At 36.3% G+C, this 18,746-nt stretch overlaps 1 protein-coding gene across 1 annotated transcript; it reads left to right on the top strand.

Annotated features, from left to right (window-relative positions):
- The first annotated feature begins 14,504 nt into the window (after positions 1–14,504).
- On the top strand, positions 14,505–16,600 carry LOC135686313 (uncharacterized). Its single transcript, XM_065202517.2, has 2 exons — positions 14,505–15,273; positions 15,884–16,600. The coding sequence occupies exons 1-2, from the start codon at positions 14,865–14,867 to the stop codon at positions 16,165–16,167; spliced, it is 693 nt and encodes a 230-aa protein (XP_065058589.1). The 5' UTR covers positions 14,505–14,864; the 3' UTR covers positions 16,168–16,600.
- Positions 16,601–18,746: the final 2,146 nt, after the last annotated feature.

The following is an 18,746-nucleotide window of genomic DNA, read 5'->3' as shown; positions in this document are numbered from 1 at the left end:
ACTTTCAAATACGTTTCGCCGGCCCTGCATATATCCTGAACCCATGAATTTTTATGATCTGGTGGCAGCGCATATATTCGGTATTTTACCGCTGACATTAAGTCGGCGACGCACGGCTTTTGTATGCGATCGAGCGATATAACTGTCATTGCATTTAAAACTCGGGTTGTTTCTTAGCTTAATACCTTTGCTATTAACACTTCAAAACTGCATTGCTAAGAAAGAATTAGAGCAGAATTGTGAAGCCAAAAATTTGAGCAACATAGCAATTTGCAACTTCTAGTTCGTGTAGAGCACATCTATCTGACGAAAAGCAGACGGTCCATGTAGGAGACTATGGCAGCGCCAGGTTCTAGTTATTTTGGTTGAAACATGAGAAAAAGCTGGCCGTTACAACTACTATCATCATACTCTTTTAAACTCATATATGGTCTCATTACTTGTATTAAACTAGGGATTTAACCGCTTAAATCTTTCCTGGCGATACGTATACGTGTAAGCAGTCTACTTCACCAGGCTGGTTTCTCGCCGTAACTGCTAATTTGAAATATTACTATGACCTGCCATGTCTTGTCAAGATAAGCTAACCACCAGATACGTGAAACGGGCAGCGAGAGTAAACGTACTAATCCGCATTTAATGGCTTTTGTGTTCAGAAAGACCATTTAAACTTTGACGAGAAATGTTATACTTTGGCAACACGGCTTAAAGCCTTGTCCACTGCTGGACATTAGGTTTTGGATGAGTATCTATTTTGTTGAAGTAAAGCAACGGAACTTTGAGCAGCTCCTTGCTTGATTGAGTTGTTGGGGAGATGAGTCTAAATTCTAACTGTTTATAGCTATTGTTCTACCGATTGATCTGAACCAATCATAAAGTGCATCTTATGGGCATGCGCATTAGGGCGATGACAAAATTTACATCTAATGGTGCCTCACATTATTTAATCGAAACTATGATTTATCAAAGTTGCACATATCATACAGAGCATCTCATTCGTCCCTTCTCTGACACCCTTTTCTTTTCTCTTTTGATTCGATTCAGGCTTATTCCCAAGTGCCGCGAATATTCCTACCACAAATATATATTGCGGTGTGAATAAGATGACAATGATCGTAACTGTGTGTGTGCATTAGATGCAAAAATTTTAAAAGCTAACGGCCCTGCAGACAAATACTGGTTCATCTCCCCAACAATGCGCAGCTCCTTTCTGAAACCAGATGCAATATTTATCTCACACTATAACTCATTGGAATAAAAGAATGAATTCGTAGCTTAGAATCAAATGGGGGAAAGTTTTTACCTTCCAACAACCACCCTTAATCATTGCTCCCCTTTTTAAACCTTTGATGGCTCAAGTTATCAAAACAACGAGTAAAAAGATAAATGGTTTGCAAAATTAAATTGCACGCTTTCTGTTCAAACATTCGAGCCCAAGAGACAGATGTCAAGAGTAAATGAAAATTCCATCGGAGAAGAAATGAAATTAGTTGTAGGTGAATGTTAAGCAAGCATTTGTTGAGTCTGTAAACAAAGGATGTTGTCTTGCAAAGCAAATTCTAGCGCGACTGCACAAAACGCCTTAGCTAACACCGAAGCCATTATTGGGTATCATTTTTGTTTCTTCAAAAAATCCACATTAAGAATGAGGTGGCGTTGTTTTGCCGTGATTTCGGGTATTTCAATACTTTATTTGTTCCGCTTTTGTTGAAAACAGCTTTATGTTAAAATTGGAAGCCAACTTGAAATTAACTTGCTTTATACAGGACAGCAATTCTGGATAAATGATCTCATCTATTTTGATATTTCAAATCATGATTGTAATTGAAATTTTCCACGTTTAATCTCCTCTTTCTATAAGAATCATGGAAAAGGCCTTCCCGTGTCGTCTAATTAACTCAACCTAAATACTTTAATAAAGCAAAATGAATGGTTTTAACGTTCTTATGTATTGATTCCTCTAGGCCAGACCAACTACGGATTAAGAAAAGCAGCTGTTTTTAAAAATGTTGTTCTTTTCTACGTATCAGTTTGACTCGTCTTTAAATTGACTTTTCTACTCACTTCGCGAATATTAATTAACTTCAATTAAGAATTAAAAAGACTAAATCTTAATTCATGCTTCTTTTATTCTTTTTTGTCTTGGACGCCTCAGAGTTAAACAATCTTTATTACAGCAGAGCTGATCGATTATCAATGCCATCTCGCCATTTTAGACTCGCGCGTGCGTTCCGACCAATCACAGAATCTTTTAGTCAAAGCAACGGCTTTCGGCTTGAACACCGACATAGCTACAGGGGCTGGCGCAACATTTGCGTTTTTATCTTGCAGGCCATAGCTGAGGAAGAAACATTGCCGATTAGTTTTGTGCGATCAATAAACAATGTCGATTATCTTGAATATAAGACTTTAGAGGGAATACACTGGCAATCGGGCCCTGACTTGCTTCGGCGTTGGGAAAAGAAATTAGGGTAACTGGAAAAGGGAATGGCATTCTGGGACAGAGATCACCATTTTGTTGAATGTTTGAATACTTTCGACAACACTGCCTTAATCAGCACCCAGTGCCGATCTTGTCTAAAAGTGAATGGGAGTCTGGATTTTGCCTAAACAATTAAAAACAATTGAACTTATCTGATTAAGATCCCCACTCCTCAGGACCCATTTTAGACTGACTTTAAACCTATAAATATCCATTAAAAGTATTTTATAATTTGAAATAAAGGAATTTCAAGTAAGGGATGCTGCAAGTCCCTCTCTTTACAAGATAAATTTCTGTAAGCGATGAAATGAAACAAGCTCATTCATCCTGCAACACAATTTCTTTACAAAAATTCAGCTTTAATTTGCATCCTAGCCTTAATCAATATTTTGCTCAACTGACAGAGATAGCAATTGTGTTCATTTTCAAATTCAATGCTACATCCCCTGGCAAGAAACCGAATGCAATTTGTCGAGAGAACACTCTACTGACAATAAAATGAGCTTGGTGTAGCTTTCCCCTTTTTGAAGAAGCATATGCGTAGCAGCTAAACCTTTCTAAATGTCGACATGAGCTATTTTCTGAATCAGCTCAAAGATTGCCAATCGCCTGTCTATAATGAGTTTCATTTTGTTTGTACCAAGTAGTTTTCTGATAATCTAGTTACCAACGTTAACCTGATTTGTGTTGTCAAATAATCCAGAGTGTCAAAAAGTGTCAAAAGATCCGAACGATTTTTGGCAAGGCTGCAAATATTTCTTATGAGAATATAGATTTTTTCTACTTCTAACCGATTAAGTATTTTTGACATCTATATGCGTTAAGTTCAAGAGAAAATGTAAGTTACATTCAAAATGTTGTTGTGAAGAGGAATTGCTGCGGAACAAGGCTAATTTCTTTTTCTCTGCACGAAAAGAGACTTCTTTTGTGCGGTGAATTTTTCGCAGAAAAAGTTTTAAAGCATAAATTAATAGTCGATCATTGATCTAATAGGCAAACTTTTAAAACTTCTTTCAAAAGGCAGATGAGGGCTAAAGAAAATAAAGAGATGCCGTAAAATATCATTTAGGATTATAAGTGACTAGATTCTGTTGAAGAGTGCAGTTTTCCGGCACAAGACCCAAATAATTAATGTATACTTTTGTTCGATAAAGCGAGGTTCAAATTAATTTTGAATAAGGATTACGCAGGTAGTGCTCATATACGATTGTAATTCAACGTTTCTTTAATGTCATCAACATGTTGGCAGCTAAATGTGCAATAGAATTCTCTTGACTTCATTTCTATCAACCCAAAAACAGATTAAAAATGTAGATGTGTATTTTCATTCAGAATAGCTTTACATCCTATAAAACGTAGAATAATCTTATTTGTACAGGATTAACGGAATTCACATTGCACAATTCAGATATGAAGATTTTGAGACGGTGTATTGCAATAGTGAGTGAGTAATATCTTGTATGATATAAATGAAGCGGCAACAACAGCTGCGCTTCTCGACAGGACATATTTAAATCGACTTGAATAAAGCTGGGTGATTCACTTAATCAATCCTTAGCAATTACGCAAAGGCACTGGGCAATGTTTTGAAAATCAATCTTCCTTTTTGAATTAATTAAGAAGCTATCGGACCACTATCTCTCCGACTGTGCTCGTTCTTTCATACTTTGAAAGACTTGTGCAAACATCTCCTGCTTCTTCACATATTCTAACAGCATGTTGCATAACAGGACAGCTGAAAGCGATACTCATTTCGAGCGTGATTGCAAACTCTTTAAAAAGGCTCTTCCCATCATCAAATAATATATAACAACTAATTCTTTCGCTCACTAATTTGAGCTGTCTCTTCAATGTAACCAGGTTTTCCTTTAATTGCTTCAGATAACCCCAAATCTTTCAGCGATATTCTTTGCTTGAGAACTTCTTTTTACGCTTCACAGCATATTATTATCAAAGAGTTCTCATTATCCTTAAGATGTTGGATTTTACTTACAATTCTTTAGGTCTTATCAGATGAATGGCTTAACGCCATACACTTTCTTACATTTATCATCCAAAAAGAAAACATATATCTGCAAATGATTGCTTTCATCAAACTCAAGTGCTGTATTCCTTAATTTGATATACAAACAAAAGTACTTTAAAGATTTTTCCTCGTCATTAATTTTACAGAAGATTTTGGTTCATGCATTATTCTGGCTTTGGACTGCTTTCGAAGGTAACTCGAAATTCCTGCATCATTGCAGACAAGGAAAATAGAGTGTTATTGATTTTTGAAATTCGTTTTTCTCTTTATAATAATCGTTTTCATGGCGAAATTGCCGAAAATAAAATGGTTTGATGGAGATGGAAACGAAACTAACCTAACTTGAATTAATCAAAAAATTATTCTCGACGTTCGATTTCGACGCATTATTGTCAACTGGTAAGGAAAGTTGAAATGCATGATAAATAAATTAATATGTAAATATCAAAAAGATCTGATTACGCTGAAGAATGAGCAAATGTTTAATTGATCACAAATGAGAAAATGAATTCAAACAAAATTAAATGAAAATTTTGAAAGTTAATAAAAAATTTTCTCAAAATATATTGCATGAATCTGATTATACAGCTCTCCTGCTTTTGATCGACTAAAATTGGCGTCAAAGGCTTTACAGTCACGAGGTGACACACTGCCATAGCTCTTTTGAATGCCGTAAAGCAGTTATATTGCACTGTCAGCGAAGAAAGTGTCAGCATGCCCCCGTCTTCATCTACAATCAAAGCCTAAAATACGAAGACAAAGCAATCAGAAGGGAATTAAATAGCAGCAGCTGAAAATCAAGCAGTTATTTTATTTTGTGTATCCCATTTCCGAACAATAGAGAATAACTTGACATTATTAAAACGGCTAGCTCGTACTATCGCAAAGTAAATTATGTTGAACTTTTATCAAAAGTTTGCTCTTTTAAGAAGGAACGTATTGAAATGGGCTTATCTTGACCAGCTGCCGACAGAACTTGCATTCAAGTAAAAATGTATCGCTTTTAACAATCTACGTACAGTTGTAATTAACGTTAAGTCGACGCTTATCGGGTCACGGGGGTTGCTCTAACCTAGAAAACGTACTCATCTGCGAGGCCGAGTTCAAAACATCAAGAGCACCGAGTCTTTGACTTTCACATTCTTATGCATTAATTGAACAGCCACATTAAAATGTTGTTTCAGGCCAGTTTTCCACAAAAGAATCTTAAAAGATACTTTTGATGTAAAAACAGTCCATTCTCATCACTTTCCTTTTTAAATTTCACAAAGCCACCAAGGCTGGATCAGATTCGCCAATTTTTGGTCAGGTCAATTTCACTATAATATTATCCATTCTGGCCAGGCCTTCGAAGAAGTCTCCTAATCTGACTCCCAAGCCATAATTTTCAGGCAGAGCAGTTTCATTCTTGTTAACTGGATTTTTTTTTGAAACATGGTTTGTCCCCAAGGTGAACAATGGCACTGCTGCCAGTTGAAAGAAATTTCATTAGCATAAGGAGAGTTGGAGATTTGTGTGGAAACACGAAGAACTAGAAAAAAGGAAGATAAAGAATATTAGAGGAAAAATGAAAATTTGAAAGAAATTGGCAAATATGATCAATGAGTTCCAAGTTTCCTTCACGTATTGATTCTGGCCTAAATGTTTTGCTTATATATATATGCATCAGTAAAATTAGTGAAAATTACAATTTTTCTACATCTTGAGATTCACTAACTTTAAAATGATACCATTGTTTCAGGTCAACTGTCAAGTTTTGAAGGTGGCAGTTTTTGCAAAAAGTTTTACCGTTGGAAGAAATGCGTGGAAAGAAATCTATGAGTTCAGAGAAGAACGTTTGCTCACAAAGAAGGAAAAAGAGGAATCAAATTTCTAGAAAGTATCTGTTATGATGTGTCGACTATTGTCATGAACCCTTTATTGAAAGATCAATTATTGCAAGATGTCCGACAGTCGCGGCCAGGCAGGGGGGGCGGGGGCCAGTGCCCCCCAGCTGAATTTTTTGTAGGGGCGCCAAAGCTTGTATAGGGCGCCGAAGATTCGAAAAAAAGTTTGATACGACCAACGTGTTTGATTATTAGCTCTCTAGGCCAAAGAGACCTAGGAGGTCAGCAGAGACAAAGAAGACGCCTTAAAATTCAAAACTTCTTTGGGTGCATTCCTCCATACCCGCTAGAACAGTCTCACTTCAGGACACGTCTTTGTGCCCCTTTAGTATAGTACTGTATTATCTAGGCAAACCATTTGTACTGTTCGCATGGGGGCAAAAAATAATCAATTTTATAGAAGAGTGTCAGGAAACTTACTGTTAAATTCCTTTGTGTGGAGGGCACAGCACTCATAGGGCACGCACACAAACATAATCCGAAAACAGTCTGTCAACTGCTCATGTTGCCTTTTGATAGGATGGGCAAGGGGGCCAGATTGCCATTTTCATTTAAGTGCCCTTGAAACTGGCCATTTCTTATAATCAGATAGATTTGCTTTAAATTCTGGTTGTAGTGCCCAATGGCGGACTGGCTACCATTCGACCTACCGGGAAAGGCAAGCAAAAGGACAAGTTGAATTGTTAGTTGAATTACAAATAAAATGGCTTGCCACAGACAGGACGTTCAGAAAATATTGCCCTCCATTATACCTAGAGCAGTTTTCACTATAAAGGGATAGTTGATGGCCCAAAGAAATGTTGTGTAAATCCACAGCAGTCACAGTTACAACCATTGTGATTGGAAGAAGCACAGGATGGTGCTGAGTTAATTTTTCCAAAGTGCAAGCCCTCAGTTATTGGACATCAGGCATTAGGAATAATTTGCATTATTGGACATCAGGCATTAGTCAGAAAACTAATATGGTTAGTCATAAGGTAAATATAAAAATGATAAATATTTTATTTGGCGCTTTGGATTCCCCTCCAAGGTGCCAAATGAATACAACAGTTTCAAAGAAAACAAAACTCTCATTTTATCACATGGTAGGGGTAACTTCTGGAATCTCCCCAAAAATGTTCTTGACACATTTTTGTTTAGTTTATTTGCTTGGATTGGCTTCGAAGAGACATCCACTTTCGTGCGTGAGTCGGTCCAACTTGTCCTGACACTCCCATGAAAAATTATTATATTTGGAACGCTGTGCTCACGTGGGGGTCAGTCTATCCTAGACATACAAGGTCAAAATATATAAGAGCATAGTTATGAAGGGCGCCATTTTGCTGCTGGCCCCTCCAGGCTAAAAGGCCAGACCACCACTGATGTCCGATGATGTGAGATGTCCGTTGTAGGCAAGCGTCCTTGAATAAGTGTTAAGTAGCAAGATCACTGTTTTATCAAAAAATTTGTTTTTACGATGGAACCAATTTTATGATGGCATAAAAAAACGGGGAAATTAGGCATTATAATTTCGTTTTTTACACTTTGGTTTGCATTTACTCTTTTGTCTACACACTTCACTTTTAGCACACTTTCAGCATTTAAGTTCAATTTTTGTAATTTGAGCTCATATTTTCTCTTTTTTGCTCACATTTTTTGCATTTTCATTCAGATTTGTCAATTCAAATTTCGTAAAGCATGCTCGAACCTTTACTATTGGGCTAACGTTTATCTTCTAGTTCAGCTTTTGCATTTTATTTTGATTTTTGAAAAGTTTTTGATTGAAATTGTTATGTTTCTTCAGCTCATATTTATTGACATTGTGATGTTTCTGCAACAAGAAGCAGAGAAAATTTAATTTAGAGCTGTGAAATTTTGTTTTCAATTTAGCTTTAGTTCAACGCAATTTGCATTGCAAGTGGAAACAATGAATGACCTCTAACTGAGCTAAACATTGTCATGAAATCTGTAAAACAATCTCAAACAAGAAAAGACACAAATTCATAATTCATCGGTAAATAAAGGGAAACAGATTAATTTATCAAATCTTTGTGCTTGATTAATTTATGTATCGGTGTTGAAAACGAATCTAAGCTGGAAAGAAAGAAAAACAGAAATAAAGATTGGAATTCATTGAAATTGCTAAGTGTGTGCAGCCAAATGTATTACAGAGCAGATTGATTGTTGATTAGAATTTTTAATTCATTGCTTATAAAGACAATCTATTGCTTTTTAAGACAGCCAAATGTGTGTCGATGGTCCACTGCGGACCGAATCTATTTTATAATTTGGCATAATGTTTTCCCAGTTACGCAATGGTGCTAGAAAAGCGTCTTATGAATTCAGAAAAGTGATTGTTACTTTTCAGAAATAATTCGCTGCTGTTCATTTGTTCGAGAGTTGATACAGAAAAATCCTGTTTTTTTCAGATGCCTAAAAGGTTCAGAAATAATAGACCTTGCAAATTCTACTTAGCATCTATCATGGAGTGTGGCTAATGCAAGAGTCGCTTCTTTGACAAAAGCTACTTTGTTTATCAGAAAAGCAATTCTACAAAGCATTACCTACTTCATGAAGTGGAAAAAAGAACATTTTTGATAGAAGCAGCTTTCCATAGCTGTACTTTTTATAATTTTATAAAACTAGTTAATGTAAGGTAGCGTATTGCATTTACGTCATCAAAATGATGAGGTGGGAACTACTCTACCAGCAGTCTTTGCTATTTTAGAAAGTTCAAAGAATGTTTTATACGATAGGTTTGTTTTGATTATGAAGCAACGTATCATATTCACTTACCTGATTGTTCAATATGAAAATGCAGAACAAGTCAGTAGCGTCATTAGGATGGAAGAATCTTGTTCACTTTATATTCACATATTTCTTGTATTATTTGGTGCAAAAGTTAGACACTGCCACCTGAAAGCTTTGAAAACAGCGCTATAACGAAGATTGATTATTTGCATAAAAGCTTTGGCTTAAACAAGGGGAATTGGTACTCGAAAGACTTAAACGCTCAAACCCCTGATGCTGCGATTGCGATGATGTCATGCACCGCACAGAGGTAATTTCAACTTGATTACTGAGGTGGTGTCATGCACCGCACAGAGGTCGCTGGTCATGCAAAGACTTGACAAATATCTTTATGTAATGCATATTTATAAAAAACGGTAGATCAGAATGCGAAAGTTCAAATGTTTTTGGTAGGAGCGAATAATAAATATTAGCATTAGCTATTCAATTTGTAAAAACTTGATCATCCACTTGAGAAGAGCAGCAGAATTCAAATGTATGTCGCCTCTTGAAAACAAAGAAAAACTGAACTTCTCTTTTGTAATTCAGAGAAGCTACGGCAAAGTAATTCACATGAATGTTCAAAACCAAGTTAAAAATAATTTCCTTAAAATCTCTTTTAAGTTTTGTTGTCTTGCTTTGGTAAAGTAGCCGAATCATTGGTGAGTAAAAAAATTATGCCTCGATTTCAGCTCAAAGTAGATATTCAATGATACAGCTAATTCTTCTTTGAATTTATTAACGCTTTCTTCTTCACCATTTAATCAACTGCTATCACTTCCCAGCAAAGTATTGATTCGTGAAATTAAGGCAACCTACCAGTAACAGAACTCTGTTAATTTGAATGGATCCTTCAAAGATTCGTCAAGATAAAGCCATCTGAATTTCCAGTCAACGGAATGCCTAACATAGTAGACAGTTTGATATATTTTGCGAATCGGTATTCAAATCCCTTGAGCTGTAATGCTTCCTCGGTATTCTATATTGTTAAGTTAATTATAACTTTAAATAAGCAATGAACAGCCGTTTTTATTAAAAAAAACTTAAGGTTTTATCAGCATACATGTTGATGTAATATTCTGAAATAAGTGTAAAAATCTAATGACTTTGATTTTAATTAACAACAATGGTTAGTTTCCCTTGATGCAATCAAATAAAATTTAGAAACAACTTAATTATTGAAGTGATTTTGTTGAAGAGTTACAAATTCATTATTGAATAGCCGAAATTAATAGAAAAATTAATTCAAATGAAATCATTGAAGATTTTGAACGCTTTGTCAGACCAAGATCAAGTGTGGAGTAATTTGAGAACGCAGGCAGCTTGCAGCCACTGCGCGGAAGCTTTGGAGTGCGGCTGATCAAATTCGGTCGGCCGAAAGTCACGTTGTTGCGTACTGTGATAAAATTCGACAAATAAATAGGAGAGCAAACATGGTAGATATCTTTTCAAGTGCTTTTTTAATACGTTATTCAGGTCAGATGACCCTTAAAAAGCGTACAGTTGCAAATTAATTCTCCTAATCATAATGCGACACCGTTGCGCTACGATATTTTATCAATTCACTGAATTATGGAAAGTCAGTTTCTTGAACGTTTTCTTCATTGAACAAAGCAATGAATTGTTGAAGCAGGGAATTAACTGGTTTTACCTTCAATGTATTGCTATTTATTACTTTCAATATATTGAAATCCAACTAAAATCGGGAGAGAGACCAACTGCTCTGGTGTCTGTTGCACTACTCGGGTTTGATAACGGGCTGGGGTTAAAAACATTTTCTTCTTCTTAGAGAATTTATAGTTAATTATAATGAACAATAAATCATAATCTGCCACTGTGAGATTTTTTGCCACTTAATTTTACTTCTTTATTTATTCATTAATTTATTTGCAAATCTAATCGAAACAGTCAGTTACATGAAGTACTTATTTGCTTTTCATCCTGAACAATTGATTTGCAATTCAATACAGCAGAGTCAATGGACGTGATTGAAGGTCTGTGCAATGCTCGTATCTCACCGGGAAATATAGAATCATACCCTTATCCTCCATCTGTTCATTTATCTTCGCCCAAAGGAGGCCACAAAGCAAAGAGCCTTCACCAAATAATTTCAAAACTCAAGAAACGTGGGAATTGGTAAAATAAAGAATATTTTTGAAAAGAAATTGCATTTTGAAAAACTTGCAGCTGATTTGAACAATATATCAAACTGAGCATTGGATGCTAAAATGAAGCGTCTTCTGTATATACGCACGTTCTGTATGCGGTGTGGATTACGCCACAATAAGGCCTAAATTCTGAACAATGAAGGTTTCAACAGGGATGTGCATATTTATTGGATTAAAAGCTTTCCGTGTGTATTCTTAAAAGGCAACGTCATTTGGAAAACGCTGAAAACAGATTTAAACTTTCAAAGTTTTTATAAAAGAGGTATATATTAATAGTCAGGGGGCCCGTTCAAAAGCTTTCTGTGAAAGATGCTGATAACGCAGTTAATCAGTGAAGACTTTGAAATGAGCAGTTGTGATGGGTTATCAGCAACCGATCTAATTCCAAACTGAGGTCTTTGTACGAAGATAAATGCTATGTCAGTGTAATTGTCAAATGTTTTAAAATAACAAATGATTATCTTTTGATTGCACGAATGACCACGGTCGAGATGCAACCTAACTAGAGTTTAATGGAATGTAGATATCTAGCAGACCAAGGTATTCAGCACATATCCATATCAAATCAGTTAATCCATCAAAATGAATCGCTTAATCGCTATTACCCAATCAATTAGTCAATAATAATAAATCGCTTCGATACTTAAAGGCTTCCGCCAATGCAGCCTCCTTGTTACGCGTATAATATTTACTTCATATAACAAATATTTCAAATACCAAAGTTCAGTAAGCAGAGCTGTAATCTAATTGTTCTTTTGATAAAAAATTGGTTGAAAGAATTGGGAAGGAGTTCGAGAATACCGATCAAATTTTTTTATACTAAACACTTCTTACGGACTGACTGTTCCAATTTTGCCGAAAGTCGTGGAGAAGCCACAGATCTGAATTGGTTTATCTAGAGGTTTTCTGACTTTGAGCATCATTCTCATCGTTTATTGTCCTTTCCTGTTCGAAATTATCGGTGAGTCGTACATAAATAACATATAAAACTGAAGTAAAGAACCAAAACAGTTGTTTGAATATGAATTGACACTACATTTAGAAAGCACTTGAGTTTCTAAGAAATAGGCCATCTTTTTAGATGATATGCCCCCAGTTGATTAACAAAGCACGCGCTATGCAATGCTATTATCTAATTGTGCTGACTTGTTACAATAGGAAACGATACTTGGATTCACATGAGATAAATTCAATATTCGTATGGACTTAATTCGATACTTCGATTCAAGATGGAGTGAATAATATTTAAATAACAAACCAGAATGAAGTCTCAGCGCAAATTTTGTCCTTCTCAATTTATGGACTATGGGAAATCTTTAGTTTACCTGGTACTGACTTCTTATTACTTATAGTTTTGAATTGCAATGGAAACAAATTTGAAGTACAAGGTAAGATTCAAAATTATGAAACGGTAATTGATACTTGTAACATATCACACAAATCAACAACTGTGCTTAATGTCGATATGTCATAACTAGACCTTTTTAATAAAACAGATGAAGCAACCGGCAAGGAAGCTTTCATAACTAAATCATATGCACTCAAATCCTAACTTGAAAAGAAATTAAAGAGGTTGTCACAAATGCAAGCAGCCGTTCTATTCAAATTCCTTTATGCACGAATCGAAATTAGAAAAATTCATTATCTAGCCCGAAACAGTACAACTATCGGTGACAAGAGAATTTGAATCGCCTTCAGATTTTAATACATACTAATAATTAATTAGAATAGGTTAAAGAAACACAGAAGTTTTGAAGAAACATCTGTTGTTGTTTGTTTGCGAGAGGTCCCTTGAACAAAAGCATTAATAAATGGCATCATTGTTTACATTGTAGCTGCAAATGAAATTGTAACTGCAAAGCGCAGAGCGAAATTGGCTTAAACGACATGTGTTTGTCTCATAAGGAAACACCTAAAATCCTTTTCAAAGTATCACTGCTAAAGAGCTTATTGTCGTAGGTATTTAATCATTTTAAAAGAACTCATATTCTAGTATGTTTTTACTTGGAGAAGCAGATTTTTACGTTTCAGATAAAATTCAATCAATCCCATCAGATATGCATTAGTAATAGAAATTTGAAGCTGTCATGTTTCATCCTTACGTTTGTCAAATAAGAAATGACTAGCTGCGTTGGAATTTTTAATCATCTTGTTTTCAATTGAAGATTGTTTAAAAAGGGCGTTTAGGTAACATTTTTGTCAGTTGTATCCATCAATTCCATTACAATAAGATTTGCTCAGCTTTGCGAGGCCAAGAATAAAGAGCAACTACTGCGATACTGCAAATCAGAATTGCTCGCTTTAAGAATGCAGCACCTGTATTGATTATTCTTTCAAATTCTTAAAGACACATCGGCAGTGAAAGGCAAAGATTTCAATGAAATGTGTCGTGGCTTCTCATTCAAAGCAATTTCAAGTCAAATTTCATAATTAATCTTTCTAATCAAACCATTGGATTAGTAAGTCATCATTCTAAATTGACAATCAAGGCGCTAGAAATGTGAAGCGAACTATCCGTTTTGTCCCATCACAGCATTGTCTTACAGTCTTACAGCAACATTTCAACACACAAAGTGAAAACACTAAGTCAAAAGATGCTGCCTACTTTGATAAACTAAATTGTTAACGTCACCAACCCCAAATATCTAAAAGCAACTTGCAAGTTGTCCTTAGATTTATTAAGTAACTTGCAAACTACGCCAATCGGTTTTTCACTTTCTATTCGCTAGTTTGAAACAAGAGGATAGAAAAAGTGACTTGGTAATTTCTTTATAATCAAATAAAGACCCCATTCCTATCATTCTTAGCAGCAAGTCCAAAGATATCTTATTGTATAGGACAGACAAAGTTCAAGATAGAACCCCCTGATTTTTGTTCACTGGGATTGGTAGTGGACAGGTGCATCAAAGGTATGCACCCTCATTCTTAAACATAACTTTAAAAATGTTCTTAAAGTATCCTTTCCAATGTTAGACAAAAATTGAATTTTAATACTGATATTAAAAGAAAATATAAAAAATAAATGGAAGTGATTTTTCTGAATTTTTCTGCATCATCTTAGCAGATAACGATATTTGTTTTAAAGCCATTAAGAATGGTTGCACTGTCATTTGATTTGCAATCATCAGTTGGAAATATTTTTTTACTTAAACGTTGTATCTTAAAGATGTTAGATATACTTTGCTTGCCTTCTCGCTTGCTATGCACGGAGGTCTGAAGAAGGTGCGAGCTCTCAGCTCTTACAATCGTATCAATGCGCACAATAGGATTGGATAATTTTATAATAGCCGTTTGCACGTGGGTCTTTTAGCGGCGGAAGCAAAGGTTTATAAACAGGTCGACTGAAAGCGAAGCGTCAGTTGCAGTCTGAGCTGATTGGCGGAGGTCGGGCAATTGCTGGTATTACATAGAACGAGCTACGAGGGCATTATACCTGTGCACAGAAGTGAAAAAGTTAGAAACTGGTGGAGAAAGGCAACTGAGAGATAAGATTCAAGAAGACCAAGCAGCAAGATTGTGATTAACAAGGAAACATGTCTAAGAGTTTTCTGATAGATACGATTATACACAACAGGCCAAAGCTAGAGCAACCCGATGCCCCGCCACCGTTGATTCCGAATGAACAGGTGAGTCCGCATCACTCCAGAGGCTCTAGTCCAGCCAACGTTTCTCCACCTCATTCACCTCACCACCATCATGAGAAGCGATACAGCTCCGAATCAACAACATTCTGCACTTGTTGCATTCCAAAGTCGCAGCCGTCAGCATGCCAATGTCAGATGTGCACGGACACTTCCCCGATCAGTCCCATGTTCCCGTCATATCCATACTGCTCACCGTACAGAGAAGGTTCAAGGCACCAATACGATAGAGAAGGCTATAAGATGTCATACCCGACCATGAATATCCACGACTGTCCACCGCATCTTCTGCCATCTTACAGTAAGTTTTTCTTGAATGCTTCACTTCAACTGTTGTCCTAAAGAAATGTTTGACGGCAAGCAAACGTTAGCTCGACGATCTTTTCCTTCAATGTGATCAAGCGATTTCAAAAGCTTAAAACAGTTCAAATTTCCAAATGAAAGCTCAATTTCAATTTTTTGTGCTACTGAAGGGAAAGAGATGAAACGCTAAATCTGTTTCATTCGAAGTGGAAACGCTAAATCTGGAATTTAAGAAATACAGTAAAAACAGTTGATACAAATTTAGAAAATGAATCATCCAACTTATATCCTTATCATCACTGTGTTCGAAAACTGGCGATTGATTCTTTCGAATGCTTTTGTTTGCCAGCTAAAACTTTCTTAGTGATGTATTCGGTGCCACTTCATTCATCGTGATAGCGGTTTTTTCATCGCTGATAAAATGGCTCTTGAAACAGTTAAAATGTTTCCAAATTAATACACTTAGTATTTAATGTAGCTGATGTCAATATCGAAAGATCGTTTCAGCCAAACACATACTTCTAGTTTTATAAACCCCTTTATTTTGCCAGAGGTTGAACAGCATCTATCTTTACTTTCTAATAACAAAACGCTTTCTTTTTTTACAGTTCGCGAACTCGAGAGTCGCAGAATGAAGGCCCAGATGCAATGCGGGAAGTCGAAGAGAATACGAACCGCGTACACGAGCATCCAGCTTCTTGAGTTAGAGAAGGAGTTTCAAAATAACAGATACCTCTCGAGGCTTCGACGAATACAGATTGCAGCTATGCTTGACCTTACTGAAAAACAGGTGAAAATCTGGTTTCAAAACCGCAGGGTAAAATGGAAGAAGGATAAGAAAGCCCCTCAGGGTAACGACATCGAGTATCCCAATTCACCAGCATCACAGTGAACTCGAGGGGAAGAGATCAAGCGAACATGGTCTTGGTGGAATCCCACCTTAAATGCGCTCCTTGATGGCTCTTTTTGAATGCAAGACCTGAGATGGACTCGAAGCTGCGAGAAAAAGACACCAGGTTCTTACGTTTGAGCTCTGATAAAAATGGCAAGAAGTGGCCAAAGAAGCCCGGTAATGAATAGCGGAGAAGAGCAACTCATTCGAATGTTCTTATTGAACGTTGAATTCCAGTAATCCAGACTTTTCTGTCGCAAAATCGAATAAATCAATTGAAAGATTGTAATTCAGTTTCTGATTAATATGAACAGTTGTTATTATTGAGTAATTTATTCAAATACGCATGGGAATTATTAATTTCATGAGCATTAAATGCAATTGTCTGTCAACAATTATGTTCGATTATTTGTCATGATATGCACAACGTTAATTAGAGGCTTTTTCTAAGTATGCATTCCTTAGAAAAACATGATTCGGTATAAGAAGAGTGAAAGTTTAAATGAATATTGCTTTCGAAGCTAAAGAAGTAGAAACACAAAATGTGTCTTCTAACAAGAAACACAAGCCAATCATTCTAAGAAAAACTAAAGTCGGCAAGAAAAATCACTAGATACAATTTCAGTGAAAATCTTAGATGGAAAGATTTCTTGTATTTCCTTTGTTTCGAAGATAAACGATGTTTGATAAAGTTTGCTCTGGAAAGCCTGTTTTGTAAAATTGTGTTTTTGTTCTGAATCGAATCACATTGAGTGGAATCTGTCTTGTTATCTTAAAGAAAGAAAACGGGTACAAGAAAAACAAACTTGAAAAACAGGTGTTGTTGAAAGGGTGCCCAAAGTTCCCCCGCTGAAAATGTTGAATGCCTTAGGTTCCTGCTACAATAAGCTCAAATGAACACTTTCCAGAATGAAAGATTCAGTAGAGACTGGTTTTTCATAACAATTTTTACGTGGTTCTTTACTCAAAGTTGTGATTGCCGAAGAGCATTTCCTGGAGCAAGATTCTCTTCCTCTACGACACGTCTATACATCTCCTTATAAAGACAGAAAAATATAAATTGATTACTACAGAGTGGTAGGATTATAATTAAAGGGTAACTGCAATTCAGATGACGGTGAAATCCAATTTTTGCTCCTTCAAAGTCTTTGGTTTCAATAAAGTACATATTCACAACTGTTTGCTGTAGGGAAAGACTTTGCAGAAAAAAGTATTTTGTGAAGTAGAAAGAGGCAAGCAATTTAAATCAGTTGTTTGACCAAATTACACAATCTCTAGCTGGTCGTTCGCTGCACCAGTGTCCCTGCATCAGTGTCCCTGCATCAGTGTCACTGCTTCAGGGTTGCTGCGTCAGGGTTGCTGCACCATGGTTGAAAAAAACTCAAGATTTTTTGTTCAAGATTTCACAAAACATCTGATCAACAAAGGTTGTGCATGTTTCCATCTTCGTTATATGGGACATTTAAATGGCTGCTAAAACTTTTAGGTAATCCTAGAAACGACTTTTTAGGAATTTCCATTTTAGAAAGAGAGGTTCCCATTAAGTTTATATTTTCCTTTGCAAAGTTATGAAAGGTGCCCTGCTCTACCAACAAAAAATTTAGATGATTGAATAAATGCCTTTATAGCCGCTAAGATAAACTAAGGCTCACATGGGGCCCACATGGATATTTTAATGACTAGTGAAGCACCCTGGTTTACTCTGTTGCCATAAAGAGTGGGTGGGGAAAGAGCACGTTATGACGCCTCTGGGCAGTTTAGAAATAATATCAACTTGAAAGCATAAAACGTTGCACAAAAAGTCACATAAGGAATTCATTAGCTAAAGATAACCACGAAGAGAGTGATGGCGCACATTATGAGCCTCCTGCATGTTAAGTCAAAATATCCTTTAATCTGAATGAAAACAATAACTATATGGCTATTGGTGGACATTGCGGAATAGAGGCTATGGTCGTTGCTTATAGATTTGGACGATGAGCAGACGGAGGATGAACTTGCACAAGCGGGGCAGATGGTAACCGAAACAATAGCGTTAGCTAATCCTGCAAACATTAAAAATCGAAAGCAGACTAGTTTTGCGATTGTTCATTTCAAATAAAAACAAAATGAAACAAAGGATAGTGTATCACGATCGACTAACGCATTCATTTATAGAGCGACAGTCGAATGCTGACAAACTATCGGCCTTTTGTCAAGCGAACAATGCAAGTGCCTTGTGAGCCCGATCGCAACTGACCTTGTTTTTCAGATGAAACATCATTAAATATTGAACAACAAATTTTTCGTTTGTTCATCAAATAGAGCTTTTCATCATCGTCCTTATCCCTTGTGAGACAATCGTATTTTTAATGTATATTACCATGGCTGTGGCTACAAGGGGCGTGTTGTGGTGTAACACCCTCTAAGAAAATCAATTTTGAAAACGAGGGGCATTTAATCAACTAGAGGTCCATGGCCGGCGAATTTTCGGCGAACTTATCGGTAAATAAAGGATGACTTGTCCACATTGTCTGCAAGTTGGACCTGAACACACCCTTAGAGCACAACAGCTGGCGACGGCGCTGCATACTCAGTGC

Source organism: Rhopilema esculentum, chromosome 6, assembly GCF_057945365.1.
Source record: "Rhopilema esculentum isolate cy_ngs chromosome 6, ASM5794536v1, whole genome shotgun sequence".
Lineage (NCBI taxonomy): Eukaryota > Metazoa > Cnidaria > Scyphozoa > Rhizostomeae > Rhizostomatidae > Rhopilema > Rhopilema esculentum.
The sequence above is the reverse complement of the archived record's forward strand: the minus strand, read 5'-3'. Positions and strand labels throughout refer to the sequence as shown.